The following is a 15,496-nucleotide window of genomic DNA, read 5'->3' as shown; positions in this document are numbered from 1 at the left end:
AACGCCACCTAGCATCGTTATTTCTATGCACATATAAACGACCATCATTTTCTAGGCCTGTAGAACAGCATTCCAGGAAGCGTAATGCCAACCTCTGGTCAGTCTGTATCTTTCGCAAACAAAATAGTTGTTGGTGCCCGTCAGAGCTGCCAACTTCCCTCTTTACAGATCATGAGAAAATATTTGCTGGAAACACTTTCCACGTGCCTTGAGTAGTAAATAATGCTGAAGCTTTTTATCACTTGGAGAAAAGAAAAAAGTGAGGTCAATAGGACTACGGGAAATCTAACATTCATTTTACTAGGAGGGATTTAAAGGACAACTCTGGCGATTAAAAAAACAAACACAAACTTATTTTTTTATACTTACCATCCCTCCTGACACCATCTCCGTTTGAATTTCCTCCTTCTTGAGGATCCTCTAAGCTCTTATTTTCTTTGGCACTTCCTGCTTCTTCTGCTGGATTGCATTAGATGACTGACAGCTCGCTCAGCCAACTGAAGCTGTGCAAACTGTCAGTCACCTGACAATGTTTTAGAGGGGGCTGGAGAGTGTCAGATGACTGACAGCTTGCTCAGCCAATCTGAGCTGAGCAAGCTGAGTCATCTAAACTTATAGCAGAATGGGCTGGCCTAGCTAAGGAAATGCTACTTAGGCCGGCCTCCCTCTACTACTGATGTCATGGAAACAATATGGTGCCATCAGAAGATTCTGCAGTCGACAGAAATGAGGTAAGTACGAATTTATTACACCTCCCTGGGGATGGTGGTGGTGCCAGGGGGGGGGGGGCATAGGGAAAGGGTGATTGAAGAATAATACAAAGTTATACAACTTTGTAAAAGTTTTCTAATTACAGCAAAAACCATTTGCACTGGAATTGTCCTTTGAGTATCCAAGTAAGCAATAAAGGCGAAAACCCGCCACTTGACTATTTAGCCCAGAATGAGCAGAGATTTATAAGTTATCCTGGAACATTTACCATAAAAGTATATATATATCAATCTTTAGGGCCCATTTACACTACGGAATCGGCGACGAAATTCCGCCGAATCTCGCCTGCCATCTCTTTCAATGGGAGGTCGTGTGTGCCTCTGCTCTTTGCGGCTCTCTGCTCAAAGAATTAACAGCAGACAGGAGTCCGCGGGCGGGGGGTTCCGAGTTTCATCGCCGATTCCGTAGTGTGAATGGGCCCTTACAGCCACTCTCTAAGAAAAGCCCCATTCTCTACTACATTGATGACCATTCATTAGTCTAGTGGCCTCATTTTTAAAGGGCTTGTTTCTGGTGAAAGTTCATGATACAAAACAGACAGGATACATTCGGCTTCAGCAGCTTTTATAGAATTTGGTCAGAATTTTGCTCAGAACGTCTTATCGCTGTTGTCTCTTGTCCTATTTGTCCCCATTCTAGGTATAAAATACCATACCAGCGATCTATAAAATATGGTTTACTTTCCATTTAACAAGTCTGCTTTTAATCACATTCCTAAGAAAGTTCCCAGACAAAGGACAAATCCGATATACAATAGAAGTTCCAAAAGGCAAATGTGTTTATTTTCAATTGTGTGCATAATGATATTTTGGAACATTTATGCATGCTCTCACTCACCCGGCTCCATCTCTTCAGAATGAGTTTTATGGGACCGAATGAGAAGAATTCTTTCCAATTAGACAGAGAATGGTATAAATTGACATTGTGGTTATGTGTTCTCTCAATTGTTTTATGGCAGGAATGGCTTGTAGTGTTTATTTTACTTCTGATAAAGCCCATGACTATGTGTAGGGAATTAACCTTATGAATAGAAACTGTCTGGAATGGTCAGCACTGAGCCACTGATCCAATGGATGCCATTGATGCCATCAGTCAAGACAAAAGGGGATGCATGCTGCTGCTCAGCATCACTTCTGTGCAAATTTCTAACTCTGCAAAAGGCCATCAGTAAAGACAAAGCCATCATATCTGTCACCTATCTACCTGTGTCTGCAGCTCTGTACCTGGTACGGACCTGACACATTCCCTTTAAATAAAATATAAAATAGTGTTTCAGAGTGAACATTTACTTTAAGTTAGTAGATAAGCACAAACCTATTACAGATGTAAACAGTTCTGGAGCCGAGCTGCCAGCGGCCATGAACGTAGCGCCGGCCACATCTTCACTGAGCTGTAATCTCTGTAGAGAGAGGGGAGATGTGGAATATAAGCAGGGAGCTTGCATATTCGTAGAAGATAATTTGGTTGCGCATTTCCTTATAAACCATCACACGTTAACTGATTAGATAGTAAAACTGATGCATTATCCTTCTAAAAACTATCTATAAATACACACACGGTATATATACGTTATATATATATATAGTGAGTGTGTGTGTGTGTGTGTATATATATATATATATATATATATATATATATATATATATATATACACATACACACACAGAATAAAGCACATTTATAGGAATGAGAGCCACAATGGAATAAGGTCACATTTACATACATTAATTTTAGGGTTTATCTGACAACAAGCTTGTTTTTTACATTATATTTTGTGGACTTAACCTTCTGTCTTGAGTGTACAGATATAAGGCTCTGTTCATGTTGTGCTTAAAGGGCAACACCAGCAAATATTTTTTTTCTTTCAATTCAACTGGTGTCAGAAAGTGCCAGAGTTTGTAATTTATTTCTATTAAAAATCTCAAGTCTTCCAGTACTTATCAGCTGCTGTGTGTCTTAGTTGCCCACGGAGGGGGGCGGGGGGTTAATAATGTTCAGTGGAATTTGTGATTAGTGATTATAAATTTCCTAATAACACTCCCTCAGCCTAGCATTCACAAGCCATTTTGCAATACAGTTTCTGCCCACCTGCGCACACCATATACAGTATTTTTGCTGGCTGTACCGACCACTTACAGCAGGTTCGGCCATCGGTAAAATGTATGGGGCTCTCCTGATGTCAGTGGTGATAGATGTTGGGCATAAAGAAAAGTAACTGCCTGACCCTATGTTCTGAGAGAGATAAACCTCTCTGGCTGAGCCTTAAAGCGACTCTGTACCCACAATCTGCCAACCCCAAACCACTTGTACCTTCGGATAGCTGCTTTTAATCCAAGATCTGTCCTGGGTTCTGTTCGGCAGGTGATGCAGATATTGTCCTAAAAAAATAACTTTTAAACAGCAGATTTGTAAGTGCGGATTTGATGCTGTGTTCATTCATTTAGTTAAATCTGCTGCGGATCTGCTGTGGATCCGCAGCGGATTTTCTGCTGCGATACGGTAGGTGTGAAGGCACCCTAAAAGGTTTTTTTAGGACAATAACTGCATCACCTGCCGAACGAACCCCAGGACAGATCTTGGATTAAAAGCAGCTACCTGATGGTACAAGTTCTTTGGGGGGCAGACTGTGGGTACAGAGTCGCTTTAACCCTCCCCTCCACATAGAGAACACGAGTGGTCCCGTATATGGGGAAAAAGGCAAGAGGATGGGAGAACTAACTGATGGCTGAGTCATTGATCGGCCATCAGTTATTGAAGGTTTATGGCCACCTTTAGAATCAGGCACTCTAGTCTATAAAGAGATATACAAAAATATTTTTTGGGGCCAGACCACAGGTCCTCTTTACAAAGAATAGACATTAAAATGTGCATAATGTAGAAATATCAAATGGCTGATTCAAGTAAAATGTCCAATAGATAGATCTGGAATGATGGGGAAGAAATTAATGCTGATGATACAAAGGCCAGGATCATAACAGGACTAGGAACAAGTACTGGAAGACTGATTCTGTTGTGACACTTCTTTCCATGTATTTTATAGTCTGCTTAGGAGCCTGGAGATGCAGGACTGGAAAGACACTAAAGTGAGGAGACTTTAACACATAACTTGTGACTCCACAGCAGCCTGTTTATTATACTCTGGGTTACTGGTGCTCGTCTGGCACACATCCAGAAGTCTAAATCCGGAATTCCGAGACTTTCACGGTGATGTTTATGGGACTGGTATTTGAATTGCTAAGTGGTTCTTGTTTGTAAAGCTGTATACTTTATGCTAGGAAATAAAAATAACTGTTTGGGGCCCATGCAAACACTTATACCCGTAATCAAACAATGGAAGCCCTGGTTAGCACTAGGGTCTACTGAATATAGATGACATAAATGACTGTCAGATGGTGACCATAGGGAACCTAGGAGGCAAACACAATTTACAAGGCTCTGTGAAGATGGAGACTACTTCTTCTGTAGCCTAAGCACAAGGTAGTATCCCACGTTATGTTTTTGTACCAGATTGGTTGAAGGCGGTGCTGTCAGTGTTAATAGTTACTTGAATTGATCTGCTACAGCACTGATATCTAACTCTTCATAATCATATGTGTAATCACCTTTTATACTGTGTTTTTATGTTATTGTTGCAAATCGATGACACAGAGTTAACTCGGCTTTTGAAAGCACATGCTGCTTCTTTAAAAGGTTGAAAAATAAATATTTGGCCAGATTGCTGGGGCTGCGGCGGACATGTTGGTAATATATACTTACCTGTCCTGTTCCCTCGCCGCTGTCTGATGCAAGGCGGCTTGCTCTGCACTGCTGCTTATGTTTTCAGAACATCCAATGAGGTGGAGCTCCCATAGAGTCTATGCTGGGCAGCCATTTCCGAAGGGAGCACAATGTCATCGTATGTTATGAAAACACAGGAAGTGGTGCAGAGTAGTAGGCCTGGGATCCGGCAGCGGCAGGGGAACGGGACAGGTAAGTATACATTACTGACATGTCCCCCACAGCCACGGTAGCATGGCCAAGAGTTCATTTTTCCCGGACAACCAAGTTAATTTCAAGTTTCAAGTAAATTTATATTCAGAACTTTCTGGTGGGGGAAGTAGTAGTCCAAGTAAACCTTATTTAAACCTTGTTGAGGAGCGGAGGAGTTGAGTACTATAGAATAAAGAAGAGAGAAGGAGAAAACTTTGAAGAGTTTGTTGCTAAGACCTACTCAGGGCTGTTCTACCAGGTGCCACTATAGTCACTATATGTACCAGCTTTGTCCTGACCTGAGGATCATCTTTCTTTTGTGGCCTTAAAGATGAAGATCAGCATCACACCACTTCTAGTCTGAAAGAATGAATTTTTAAGGACCTCATAGCAGTCTGGGGCCTTAGTGGACCTCTGGTCTGGTGTAGACCTTTTCTGCCACCATGAGCCAACCAGTATGATAGGTCTCTTTGCCATTCATGTCTAAAAAGGGTTCTTTGTGTAAAAAGAGATGGTGGGAACAAAACAATAAAGGTAAACGCAACCACAGTGCCACCATTCACGGTCCCCTACCAGTCCACTGGATCTCCTTGTTCTGTGACATCAGGACTTGGCCCAGAAATGCGAGTGAGTCAGTGAGGGAGGTGGGAAATCTCTGCAGTCACTGACCGGCTTAGCGAGTAGTTTCTGCTGGGTCATGACAACACAGGGAGTCAAGTGAAACAGGAGACCAGAGGTTGACAGTGTGCAGTGGTTCTGAAGGTGTGGGGGCACTGACACGGGAAAGTAACTCTTGGTTGTTATGTTCCTACCACCCCCTGCACTACCTGATTTTTTTTTACATTTGCCTGGAGTTCTCCTTTAACAAATCAGGAACTAGCTCAAGGCACTCACTTACATTGCATGAATTACCACTTTTTACTCTTTACCGCCTGTACCATCAGTTGTTGTCTTGTTCATGTTGGAGCTGTACCGTGTTAAATAACTGTGACTCCATATACAGTAAATGGATGATTCAGTGCTGAACAAAGTAAAGTTATCTGTTGTACTACACTCTTCATTTTCTGCATTTTTACTACTCTTGGTGCCCTGGCTACATCTGCACCCATGTTTCAGCTAGGACCCCCAAGGTACTCCTAGACGGACACTGTATGCAGGTGTGCTCCAAGAGAAAGAAAGGACTACCATCACACCAACATCTATGCATGCCCCACTATTACCACTGCTGTGTGCGTCAGGACAGTGCCCTCCTGGGGCTGGAGGACTGCTCTAGCTATGATAACATCAGCAAAGCAGGTCCCTCGTGTCTTCAAGTCCCAACTGAACCATTATAACCATTATGGCTATGTCTATGTGCCAAAGTACACGATCTGCCATTGACTACACAGCATCTAAAATAATGCTTGGATTATATTCTACCAGGACTACTGATCTTATTACCGGCCCATATGGCTAAATAGTTAAGAGCTGTTAAAAATAATTATTTCTTTTTTACCTTGATAAAAATCATACTTACTTCACAAATTTTCTCCAAGGAAGGGACAAAGAAGTCATCACAGACAATCGCAAGGGCATAAAACATGTACATCGCCTGTGGAAATAATAAAAAGACAGATATAAATTTGGTGGTAGTGAACATGATTATAAGTAGTCTCTCTAAATCTGCCAGTGCTCACACAATTCCCGTCATATATCATTTGTTGGTTACAGAGAATCGTAAATCTATAAACAATTACTGTCGGCTGTATATATCCTGAAATATCAGACTAGTGACATTGACGTGTTCTTATAAGTTTTAAGCTTTAACTTTAACATCTGCTGAGGCTCAATGAATGAAGGCATTTTTGACATGAAACAAGTGTTATTTCCAGTTAACAGATAGGAGAATTAAATAAGATGCTAAATAACAATATAAATGCAAATGCTGCATTGACGTTAGAAAGATGATCTAGTTATGTACCAAGGTCACGTTAAGGTTTATCTTCAAATTAAGGCAGGATTCACACACATTTTCAGTGTTTTTGCATGGTGTTTTTTTGTTGGTGTTGCACATGGTCAAAATACTGAGGACATACTGAAGACAAAATGTAATGGTTCCTGGCATTTTAAGGCCATGTTCACACACAGTCTTTTTTTAGTAAAATAACAGTCGTTATTTTTAGTCTTCAAAGATTTTAATCGAAGACAATGATTAATGGCCATTGTTCGCAGTGCCCGTCAAAGTACTGTTCATTTATTGGCAGACATTATTTAGTAAAAAATGACCGTTATTTTAGGATTTTTATTTGGCCATCCTTTCACTATTTTTTCAACAAAATTCAACGGACCTTTAAAGATAGTCACACCCAAAGGCTATGTTTACACAATGTAAAAATAAGGATAAATAACGGTTCTAATGGAGACACGTCACATAGGCGAGGGGTTTTTGTCACACTGGGGCCAGCGGGCCTGCCCCCAGTGCTTTGTGCCGGGCTGGTGCTTGGAAATAGACTGGCACCATGTGCGGGAACCGCGTGGCAGTTAAAAAAAAACACTGTGCCACTGGCATCCCCATGCCGACGCATAGCGATGTACCTGGTGGTACATTTGCTTTAAGGCTTTGCCATTTGCTTTAAGTCTTTGCCAACACAGAACTGCCGATAGGATACTAGGATAAAGGATTCCTATAGCATTTTAACCTCTGAATAAAACAGGAATTTTCACATTCAGTAAAGCTGGCCATAGACTTTCAAGAACTGTCGGCTGAATGATTGTTCAGCTATCTTTCCTGTCCTCCCTATACACATGAACATTCAACACTGTTGAGTGTTTTTGTGTTCTCTATGGGGAGAGGAGGGTTAGACCACAACCAGAGAGCTCTAGATGCATCTTATGTCTCCCAAAACGAAGGGGTTAAGAGACCCTATCTCAGTGGAGATAGGGTCGGGAGAGCCCCATACACCTTAAGGCTATGTTCACACTGCGTATGAGTCCGGCCGCATTTCGTACGTCGCCGTACACGGCTGAAACTACGGGCGTGGGAAAAATCGACATGCGGCCGGATGTGTACGAATCGCGAACATACGCCGTAGTACAGTTATGCTTCCCTAGCTTGTTTCGAAGCGATCTGAAGCAGGTCATTTACTTGGAAATCTTCGCCCAGCCCAATAAAACACACAGAACCTTTTGGATCGAAAAATCAAGTTCAATTTGGCTGAAATAAGTACTCCGTATGGGACCGCATGAAAATCCATGGCCGTGAGTTGGAACATTTCCGTCCTCAAACAATGGTCTTGTTCATTTTTCACGGCGCCGTATACGATCCGGCCGTAAGCTCATACGTAGTGTGCATTGTGCGGCCGTATATTGTATACTTTCAAGCGAACGCATCAACCTCAAAACTACGTGCGTATATTCGCGGTTCGCACTACGGCCGGAAACATACGCAGTGTGAACATAGCCTAACAGTGGGCCAAGGAAAAAAGTAAGGAATAAAACCACAAAGTTTATTATAAATTTGTAGAAGTTTTCATAGTACATTTAATATTGAATTTACACAATCCGTGACCCTGTAAACTAGATTGGTTTTTATCCATTTGAGCTTTATTCGCAAAGATTGTAAGAGACAAATGAACATAAAGGGACTCCGATGCATAATACTAATTACACTGAATGTGACAGAAAATCAAATGTTTGACCTTAAGTTAACTTTGTTACACTAAAAAAATGTGAAAAACAAACCTCTGTGGTAAGTTCTCGCAGTGAAAACAATCAATTGTCCACGCATGAAAGGTTCCCAACAGTCTTTATACTCGGAAACTATTGTGTTCAGAATCTCCAGAAAATATGAAAGATTTATACTCTTTTCTGTAGGTATTGTGCGTATAAAGGGGATAAATTCCGCAAGTGTTGGAAACTGTTTAATGTCCTTGTGTCCTTAGATGTCATGAAAATGATCAGTGAAAGAATGCACAATGAAAATCGCCCATTGCCGAGGATCCAATGATGCCGTTCTGCCTTTTTTTGTCTTTTTATAGTACAGTATGCTGCTGGGACCTTTGTGTGCTCTCTAACCCACCACTGATAGAGAGAAAGGAGCAGATCATCCATCGATGCACTTGTCACCTCAGAACTCTGTATTTTTTGCCTCCGGGAAGACTGTAAAGATTGTTTTCCACTGTGACTGAAAATTATTTTTTTCTCTCCCTCTCTTGTCCAAATGACCTGGCTATATCATGGGTGATAACTTTAAATTGCAATGCTTCTAGCTACAGAAGAACTTAATGTTGCGCTGCTCTCAATGGTCATAGCCTCCACCACATTAGGAAAATGAAATCTGGATGATAAAGTCGAATAATGACTCGAAACATAGAACACTGTGGCTTTGCCTGAGTACGATAACGTACAAAACATAAAGCAAATACAGAAAAATGTTGTAGTGTACAAGAACAAGGAAGTGGCTAAGGTGTGGGACCATCTAAGTCTGTACGTTGAGAGTGGTGGCCTCCATTGGTCAGACTTGTTTTTCCAGCACATCCCTAATACGTTCAATCGGAACGGGTTCTACAGAATTTGGAGGCCATTTTAACAACATGAACTGTTTGTCATCTTACTCAAACCCTAATCTTTGCAGTGTGCATCATCTTTTTTGAAGGGTCCACTTACATTAGGGAACACAGTTGTCATAAAGGTTTTGGTAGACAGTATGGGAGGCATTTATTAAGTCCGGCGTTTTTTACGCCGGACTTAAAAATGCCCCCGCAGCTCCGGCGGTACGGGGATTTATGTAGAGGCGGACTGCCTCTACATAAATCCCGTGCGCGCCGTTGCGCACCGCTGAAAACCTACGCCAGCTGAGGACTGGAGTAGGTTTTCGGCGTACATTTGGGCGGAACGGATGATAAATCGCGCAGACTCTGAGTCCGCGCCCTCCGTTCCGCCCACTTCCCGCCTACTTTCCGCCCCCTGGCGTACTCGGCGGAAAGTGCCGATTTGCGATTATTTTATTCGCAAATCGGCCATTTGCGTATAAAATAATACGCAAATCGGCACTTTCCGCCAAAAATCATCCGTCCGCCGGATGATACATGTGGCCCTATGTGTTTTGCGACATTCACATAAATTCCACAACCCAGGATTTTTCTGAAGAAAATTATCCAAAGCATCATACTGCTCCATGGTCCAGTTCTGGTGCTCACACACAACTACTGTAGGCATGGGCACGGGCACTTTGACTGGTCTGTGGCTATGCCCTGGGTGTTCAATGGCAATTCCATGATATGTTTCATACTGTATATGGCCAGCACTAACTTTTTGGCAGCTTGTGTTCCAGTATCTCTTCTATGGTATTAGTCAGACAGGCTAGCCTTCACTCCGCATGCACATGGGTGCCCACATTACTGTCACTGGCTCACCAATAGTTTTTTTTGGGCACTTTTGGTAGGTACCCACCAGAAGCACATCATATGACCTGCCATTTTGGAGATCCTTTGACCTAGTCATATAACCATCACAATTTACACATCGCTACTTAGAGCCTTAGGCTTGCCTATTTTTCCTGCTTTTCAAAATATAATATGAAAGATGATAAGAACTGACTGTTCATTTGCTGTCTAGACAGTATATTTAACCCATTTACAGGTTCTACTCTAATGAAATAATGTTATTCACACCATCTGAGGTTTTACTTTAACGGCTGGTGTCACATTGTCACTGGAGTCATCACTAAGAAGGCTTAGATGTAGTAGGGGATACACTTGATTCTTTTTCTGGGGTTCCTACTGATTGGTGGCGAATACTTTATGTTGCTTTTTGGTTACTGGAGCCTGGAAATTGCCCTAGCTGGCCCTAAATTATATGTCTGTTGATTGGCAGTTCTGTATAATTATTATCTGGTTATTCATATGATTCAAGGTTTTCCTGTATATTCTTTAGAAAACATGTTAAGAAAACTGTAAAGGCTATGGACACAGCTTCACTAATGTTTTTATTATTCACTTTTTTTCTGAATAAAATATTAAAGGACAAGTCCAGCCATTTTTAAAATCCAGCATCTGGCAGGGGGAAGTCTGATAATGAACGAAAGTACAAATGGGACCATTTTCTCCAGAGTTGTGATGACCCCACGACTTGAGGGGAAAAGGCCTGTCCTGGCTGATGGACTGGCCTCTCAGCCAATCAGTGACTGGAGCAGCATCTCACCCCAGTCATTGACTGGTTGAGTGGCCAGTCCATCAACCAGGTCAAGACTTGTGCAGCGCCGTAGATCCATGAGCCCGGCGGAGGTCCTGAGGCCAGTGATGCAGCTCACTGCAGGCACGGGGAGAGGTAAGTTCGTACTTGTTATCAAAATCCCTCCTGCCGGCTGCCGGCTTATAAAAATGGCAAAACTTCTTGCTTAAGCCCTTTCTGCTCCCTCTCCCTTCTCTCAGTTTTAGATATTTCAGCGGGGAGGAGAATGAGACTACACACAACAGAAATTAATGTGGAGACTGGGGAGAGAATGCATGGAGGGCAGATTAGACAGGCTGTAGATGAAGCATTTTTAGCTAACAGTGTTACTGTCATTTGAATACATTTTTGTACATGTTGCATAGACATGTCAAAAGTTTAAATTAGTTGGTATCTCAGTGCTGAGATCATTATATCTAGCTGAGTGAAGTGCGTGGTTGTGTGCTTCACTCTCTTGCAAGGCATTTGATTTGACTGAGTGCGGGAGACAGGGTTAGGCCCCTATTACACAAAGCGGTTATCGGCCGTATCCGGCCGACATTGGCGATTATGGACGATAATCATCAAGTGTAATAGAAGGTACAATGTCGGCTGATCGTTGTCTTTTAACATGTTGAAAGCTCAACAATCCCGATAGCAGCAATATGCTGTCGTTGGTCCGCACAACAGGAGCGGCGGCAGCAGACTGCTGCTATGTTCTATGGGCAGCCCCCCTTCTCATACCCGCTCGCTGCCGACGCGTGTAATGGCGCTGCCAGCGAGCGGGGAACGAGACGTGAGCACTGATCTGGAAGGTCGGCGCTCGTTTGCTCCTCTGAATTGCCCCGTGTAATAGGGGCTTAAGTCTATGGTTCACCTGGCTATATCCAACAATGGAAGGGGGTCTCAGAATTAAAATGTTAATTTGCACTGAATTTGAAATGACAATAATGCTTTGAAGTAACATTTTTTCCCATTTCATAGATTTCCATAGTCTCCACCTCAATTATTTAGGTACTAGGGTATTACTAGAGGAAGTAGTTTATTTATTTAGCCTTCATTAACTAACTTCAATGGTCTTGTACTAATGTCATGAATATCTCTGTATTACACTACCCTCTGACTGAATGATATACATTGTACAACGCTCCTGGGAATTACCACCATCTTGTTCATCTTTTTTTTCCCCAGCACTTTAATTATTTATCGTTTACAATGTAGTGAGATGATTTTATGATTCTAATGCAGCCACTCGGATGAAATTTAATGTGATATCCTGTTTGCAGCTGTTTCGAAAGCTGAATGCATTTCCAGTTGATTGAGCCAGGGACAAGACACAGACACAGAAAAAGAGAATACAAGATATATGCACACTGGGACATCCATTGTAAACCATCTCTTCCATATTTTACACTTTGGTAGTGCAGTTACACTTGGGAATGTGAAACAGAGCATGTCTATGTATATTAGAGTATATGTCTGTCTGTGTCTTCTTTTAGACCACCCCTAGACAGTAAGGCATAAGAAATTAATAGAGGAGACAGTGATGTAGCTACAATGAAGGCAGACCATGCAACTGATAGGGGGCCTGCAGGCCCAGACTGACATCTGGCCCTTTAACAATAAATGTTCGTGATGGATGCTCACAGAGGTGCCCTAACTGACAGAGCAAGCAGCCATTGGCTTCCTGTCCTGCCAGTCTCTCTTGTGGTTGGAGGCAGCATTGCTTTCTGTCCCAGCTCCTCGAGGCATGAGTGAGGGCACTTGTGCACCGGAGGTGGGACAAAGGAGCTCCAAAGCATAAAACTGGAAGGGGGGATGTGTAAAGTTTTTTGCTATGGGCCCCCATGAATCCTAGCTGCACCCCTGAGATCAACACCCAGTGAATGTTAGGAACCTCTCCTGTAACTAAAGTTAATATTATAACAGCGCCATTTATAGAGAAAATTAAATTTGATTCTAACCTGTCTTTTAAACTTTGACCTTTCAGACCTTGACCACCTCCCGCTGCCTTCACCTCAAAAACACTTTCTGAATCCATTTTTTCTCAACCTTGACTCAAAAATGTAAATAGGGAATGAACATGGAAACTAGCCTTGTCCTGAACTGAATAAATTAAGTTCTTATGCTGAACATAACTTTTAAAGAATTTTTAGTGTATTTTTTTTTCTAATTTCCAATTTTACTATCTACAGTATATAAAACATTTATCTAAAATCGTGCACTTTTCATTCTGGCCACTAAACGTAAAAGTTCAACGTAGCTGGTACATCTTGTTGTGTAAGGAAACTTAAGGTACTATTCCAGCGATTTTTGACGATCAACGCTTAACGATAAATGTTTTCAAACGGCCGCTATGGTGAACGACCTAAAATCGTTCACCCAATTACATGAAACGCTGATCATTACTTATGATCATTCTTGTCATCTTGTCATTACTACTGCGTTCGTCTGTACTGTGAATGACCAAATGACGTCTTATTACATGTGAACAATTTGCAAACGATCAACGATAAAAATAGCGATAATCATCCCGTGTAATAGGACCCTTATCTGTAGTCTTCATTTTATCACAACAGACAGGATTACAGTGAGAGTAAGACAAGTGTATAGACAGATCAGGCCATTCACAATAACTGAGTTACAGCTTACCTCCCCCTGCCTGCACAGGTCACAGAACATGCCTAGAACACTAGTGGGAGAGGTGATTCTATGTCCTAGTTTATAGAAGGTGGTTCCCAGCAGGGGATCCAGTTTTATGAAGTCCAAATGCCCATTTCATACCCATTTATACAGGGAAATCCTGGTAAGTTATGCTTATATCCCAGTGAATCCTCCCCTCTAAAAGCAATTTAAGTGTCTTAAGTGGCTTATCATGGGTTCAAAGGTTACACATATCAATGTCAAATCCAGATGTTCTCATTGTTAATGGGATTCTCCATCAAACTAAAAACAATAAACTCAGAATAAAATACGAAAAACTATAAATAATCCGTCTAAAATTCCAGCCAACTAAACTAATCTGATGTGAACATGCCGAAACTCGGGGGAATTTCAATATAAAACAATTACATGTTTGACGTGCCAGCAAAAAATTGTCCTGTTTACGCTTAACACTGTAACAGGAATTGAAAAGATCTCCACAGAATTATCGCCAGCGAAACACAGTGCTGAAAATACCACAAATATGAGCTGCTCGGGGACGCCATCCGCTTTGATAATCTGAGTCACCAGCTGTAGCTGAGGAGCAGATGTCTACATATTGCTAACCTTACTGTTTTGACGTCTGAATCTACAGTCCCTTGTCGATTTCCACTCTTTAGCTTGTATTTGACGGAGTGCAGTATTTTTTCTGTCATTCAGTCTTCGCGCACTTATTTGTTTGAGTTATATAGCTACTTTTTTCTGCCAGAATGAAAAATGAACCTGCACTTAGGAATACAGATCTGGTGTTATCAGCATTGAGCAGATAGTGGATGAATCCTTGCTCTACTAATCATGGCGATCACTAACTCCAACCAAAAATAGACTATCATTTTTTATGAGTTGTGCAGCTGACAGATTGTAGACTAATGCTGTTATGGACCCAACTTCAAGCATTATGGGCAGTCTAGTCTACATCTGATTTCTGAAGTCAGTCGTGTACTACAGACATGGCCGTGATTTTCTGAATTACAGCTGCATCCTTAAAGGGATTTTCTCACCATAAATACTAATGGCATACGAATAAAATTTGCCATCAATGTCTGATCGATTTGACTACAGTGCTTAGCATGCAGTGACCCCTGACAAACACTAGAACAAAGAGAAGCGCTCTATGAAGTATTGATTTGGCCCCACTTGTCTTACTTTTTGGTGGCCACAACGTGTATCGACTATGACGGGTCGATAAAATGCAGCAGGGTGTCAACTTACAAGACAGGAGGTGGTACAGGGCTTTTCTAGAACTGCTACTAATTCATTTTAATGATCAGGGTCAAAGCAGTCAGACCCCCACCAATCTGACATTAATAACTTTACATAGTAATAAGCCATCTACGTCTTCACTGAAAACTCCTGCCATTACAATGAAAACAGTATGCATTACATATACAGCTCACTCATTTTATTGAAAACGGAGTAATGCTTCATTTGTCCTGTAGTGGCGCTGCAATGAAAGTGAAACAGGTTATCCATAAGCGGAGAGCTCACAATAAAACATGTATGTAGAGATAATATAAAGATATGTTAATCACAATATTTAAAAAATTTTTTTTATAGCTACCTGGTGCTAATGGTGTCTGCCACTTCATTTCAATCTCAATCTCCAATTATGAGGTATGTCAGAACAGATACACTACGTTTTCCAAGAAACTTAAAGGGGTTATCCCAAGATCAAATGTTAGCTGATCGGTGGGGGGGTCCGATGGCTAAAACCCCAACTAATAATAAGAATGGAGGTCAATTGTCCCCTGAGTAAATGGAGCAGTAGTATGCACACTCAGTCACCACTATATTTATAATGGAGGGAACGTTTAGCATTTAATAGTATCTGGATAGCTTGTAAGGGATATATCGGTGGTGGTCA

The 15,496-nt window shown here is 41.6% G+C and overlaps 1 protein-coding gene across 1 annotated transcript in view; it reads right to left on the bottom strand.

Annotated features, from left to right (window-relative positions):
* The window catches only part of SLC24A3 (solute carrier family 24 member 3), a 271,916-nt gene that overhangs the window by 69,957 nt on the left and 186,463 nt on the right, over nt 1-15,496 (bottom strand). The window contains exons 4-5 of the mRNA XM_069954804.1: nt 6,257-6,331; nt 2,086-2,170 (exon numbers count right to left, since the gene is read on the bottom strand). Of these exons, the coding sequence (XP_069810905.1) occupies nt 2,086-2,170; nt 6,257-6,331 (160 nt within the window). The remainder of the gene's footprint in view (nt 1-2,085; nt 2,171-6,256; nt 6,332-15,496) is intronic.

Source organism: Dendropsophus ebraccatus, chromosome 15, assembly GCF_027789765.1.
Source record: "Dendropsophus ebraccatus isolate aDenEbr1 chromosome 15, aDenEbr1.pat, whole genome shotgun sequence".
Taxonomy (NCBI): Eukaryota; Metazoa; Chordata; class Amphibia; order Anura; family Hylidae; genus Dendropsophus; species Dendropsophus ebraccatus.
This window is presented reverse-complemented; position numbering and strand designations above follow the sequence as displayed.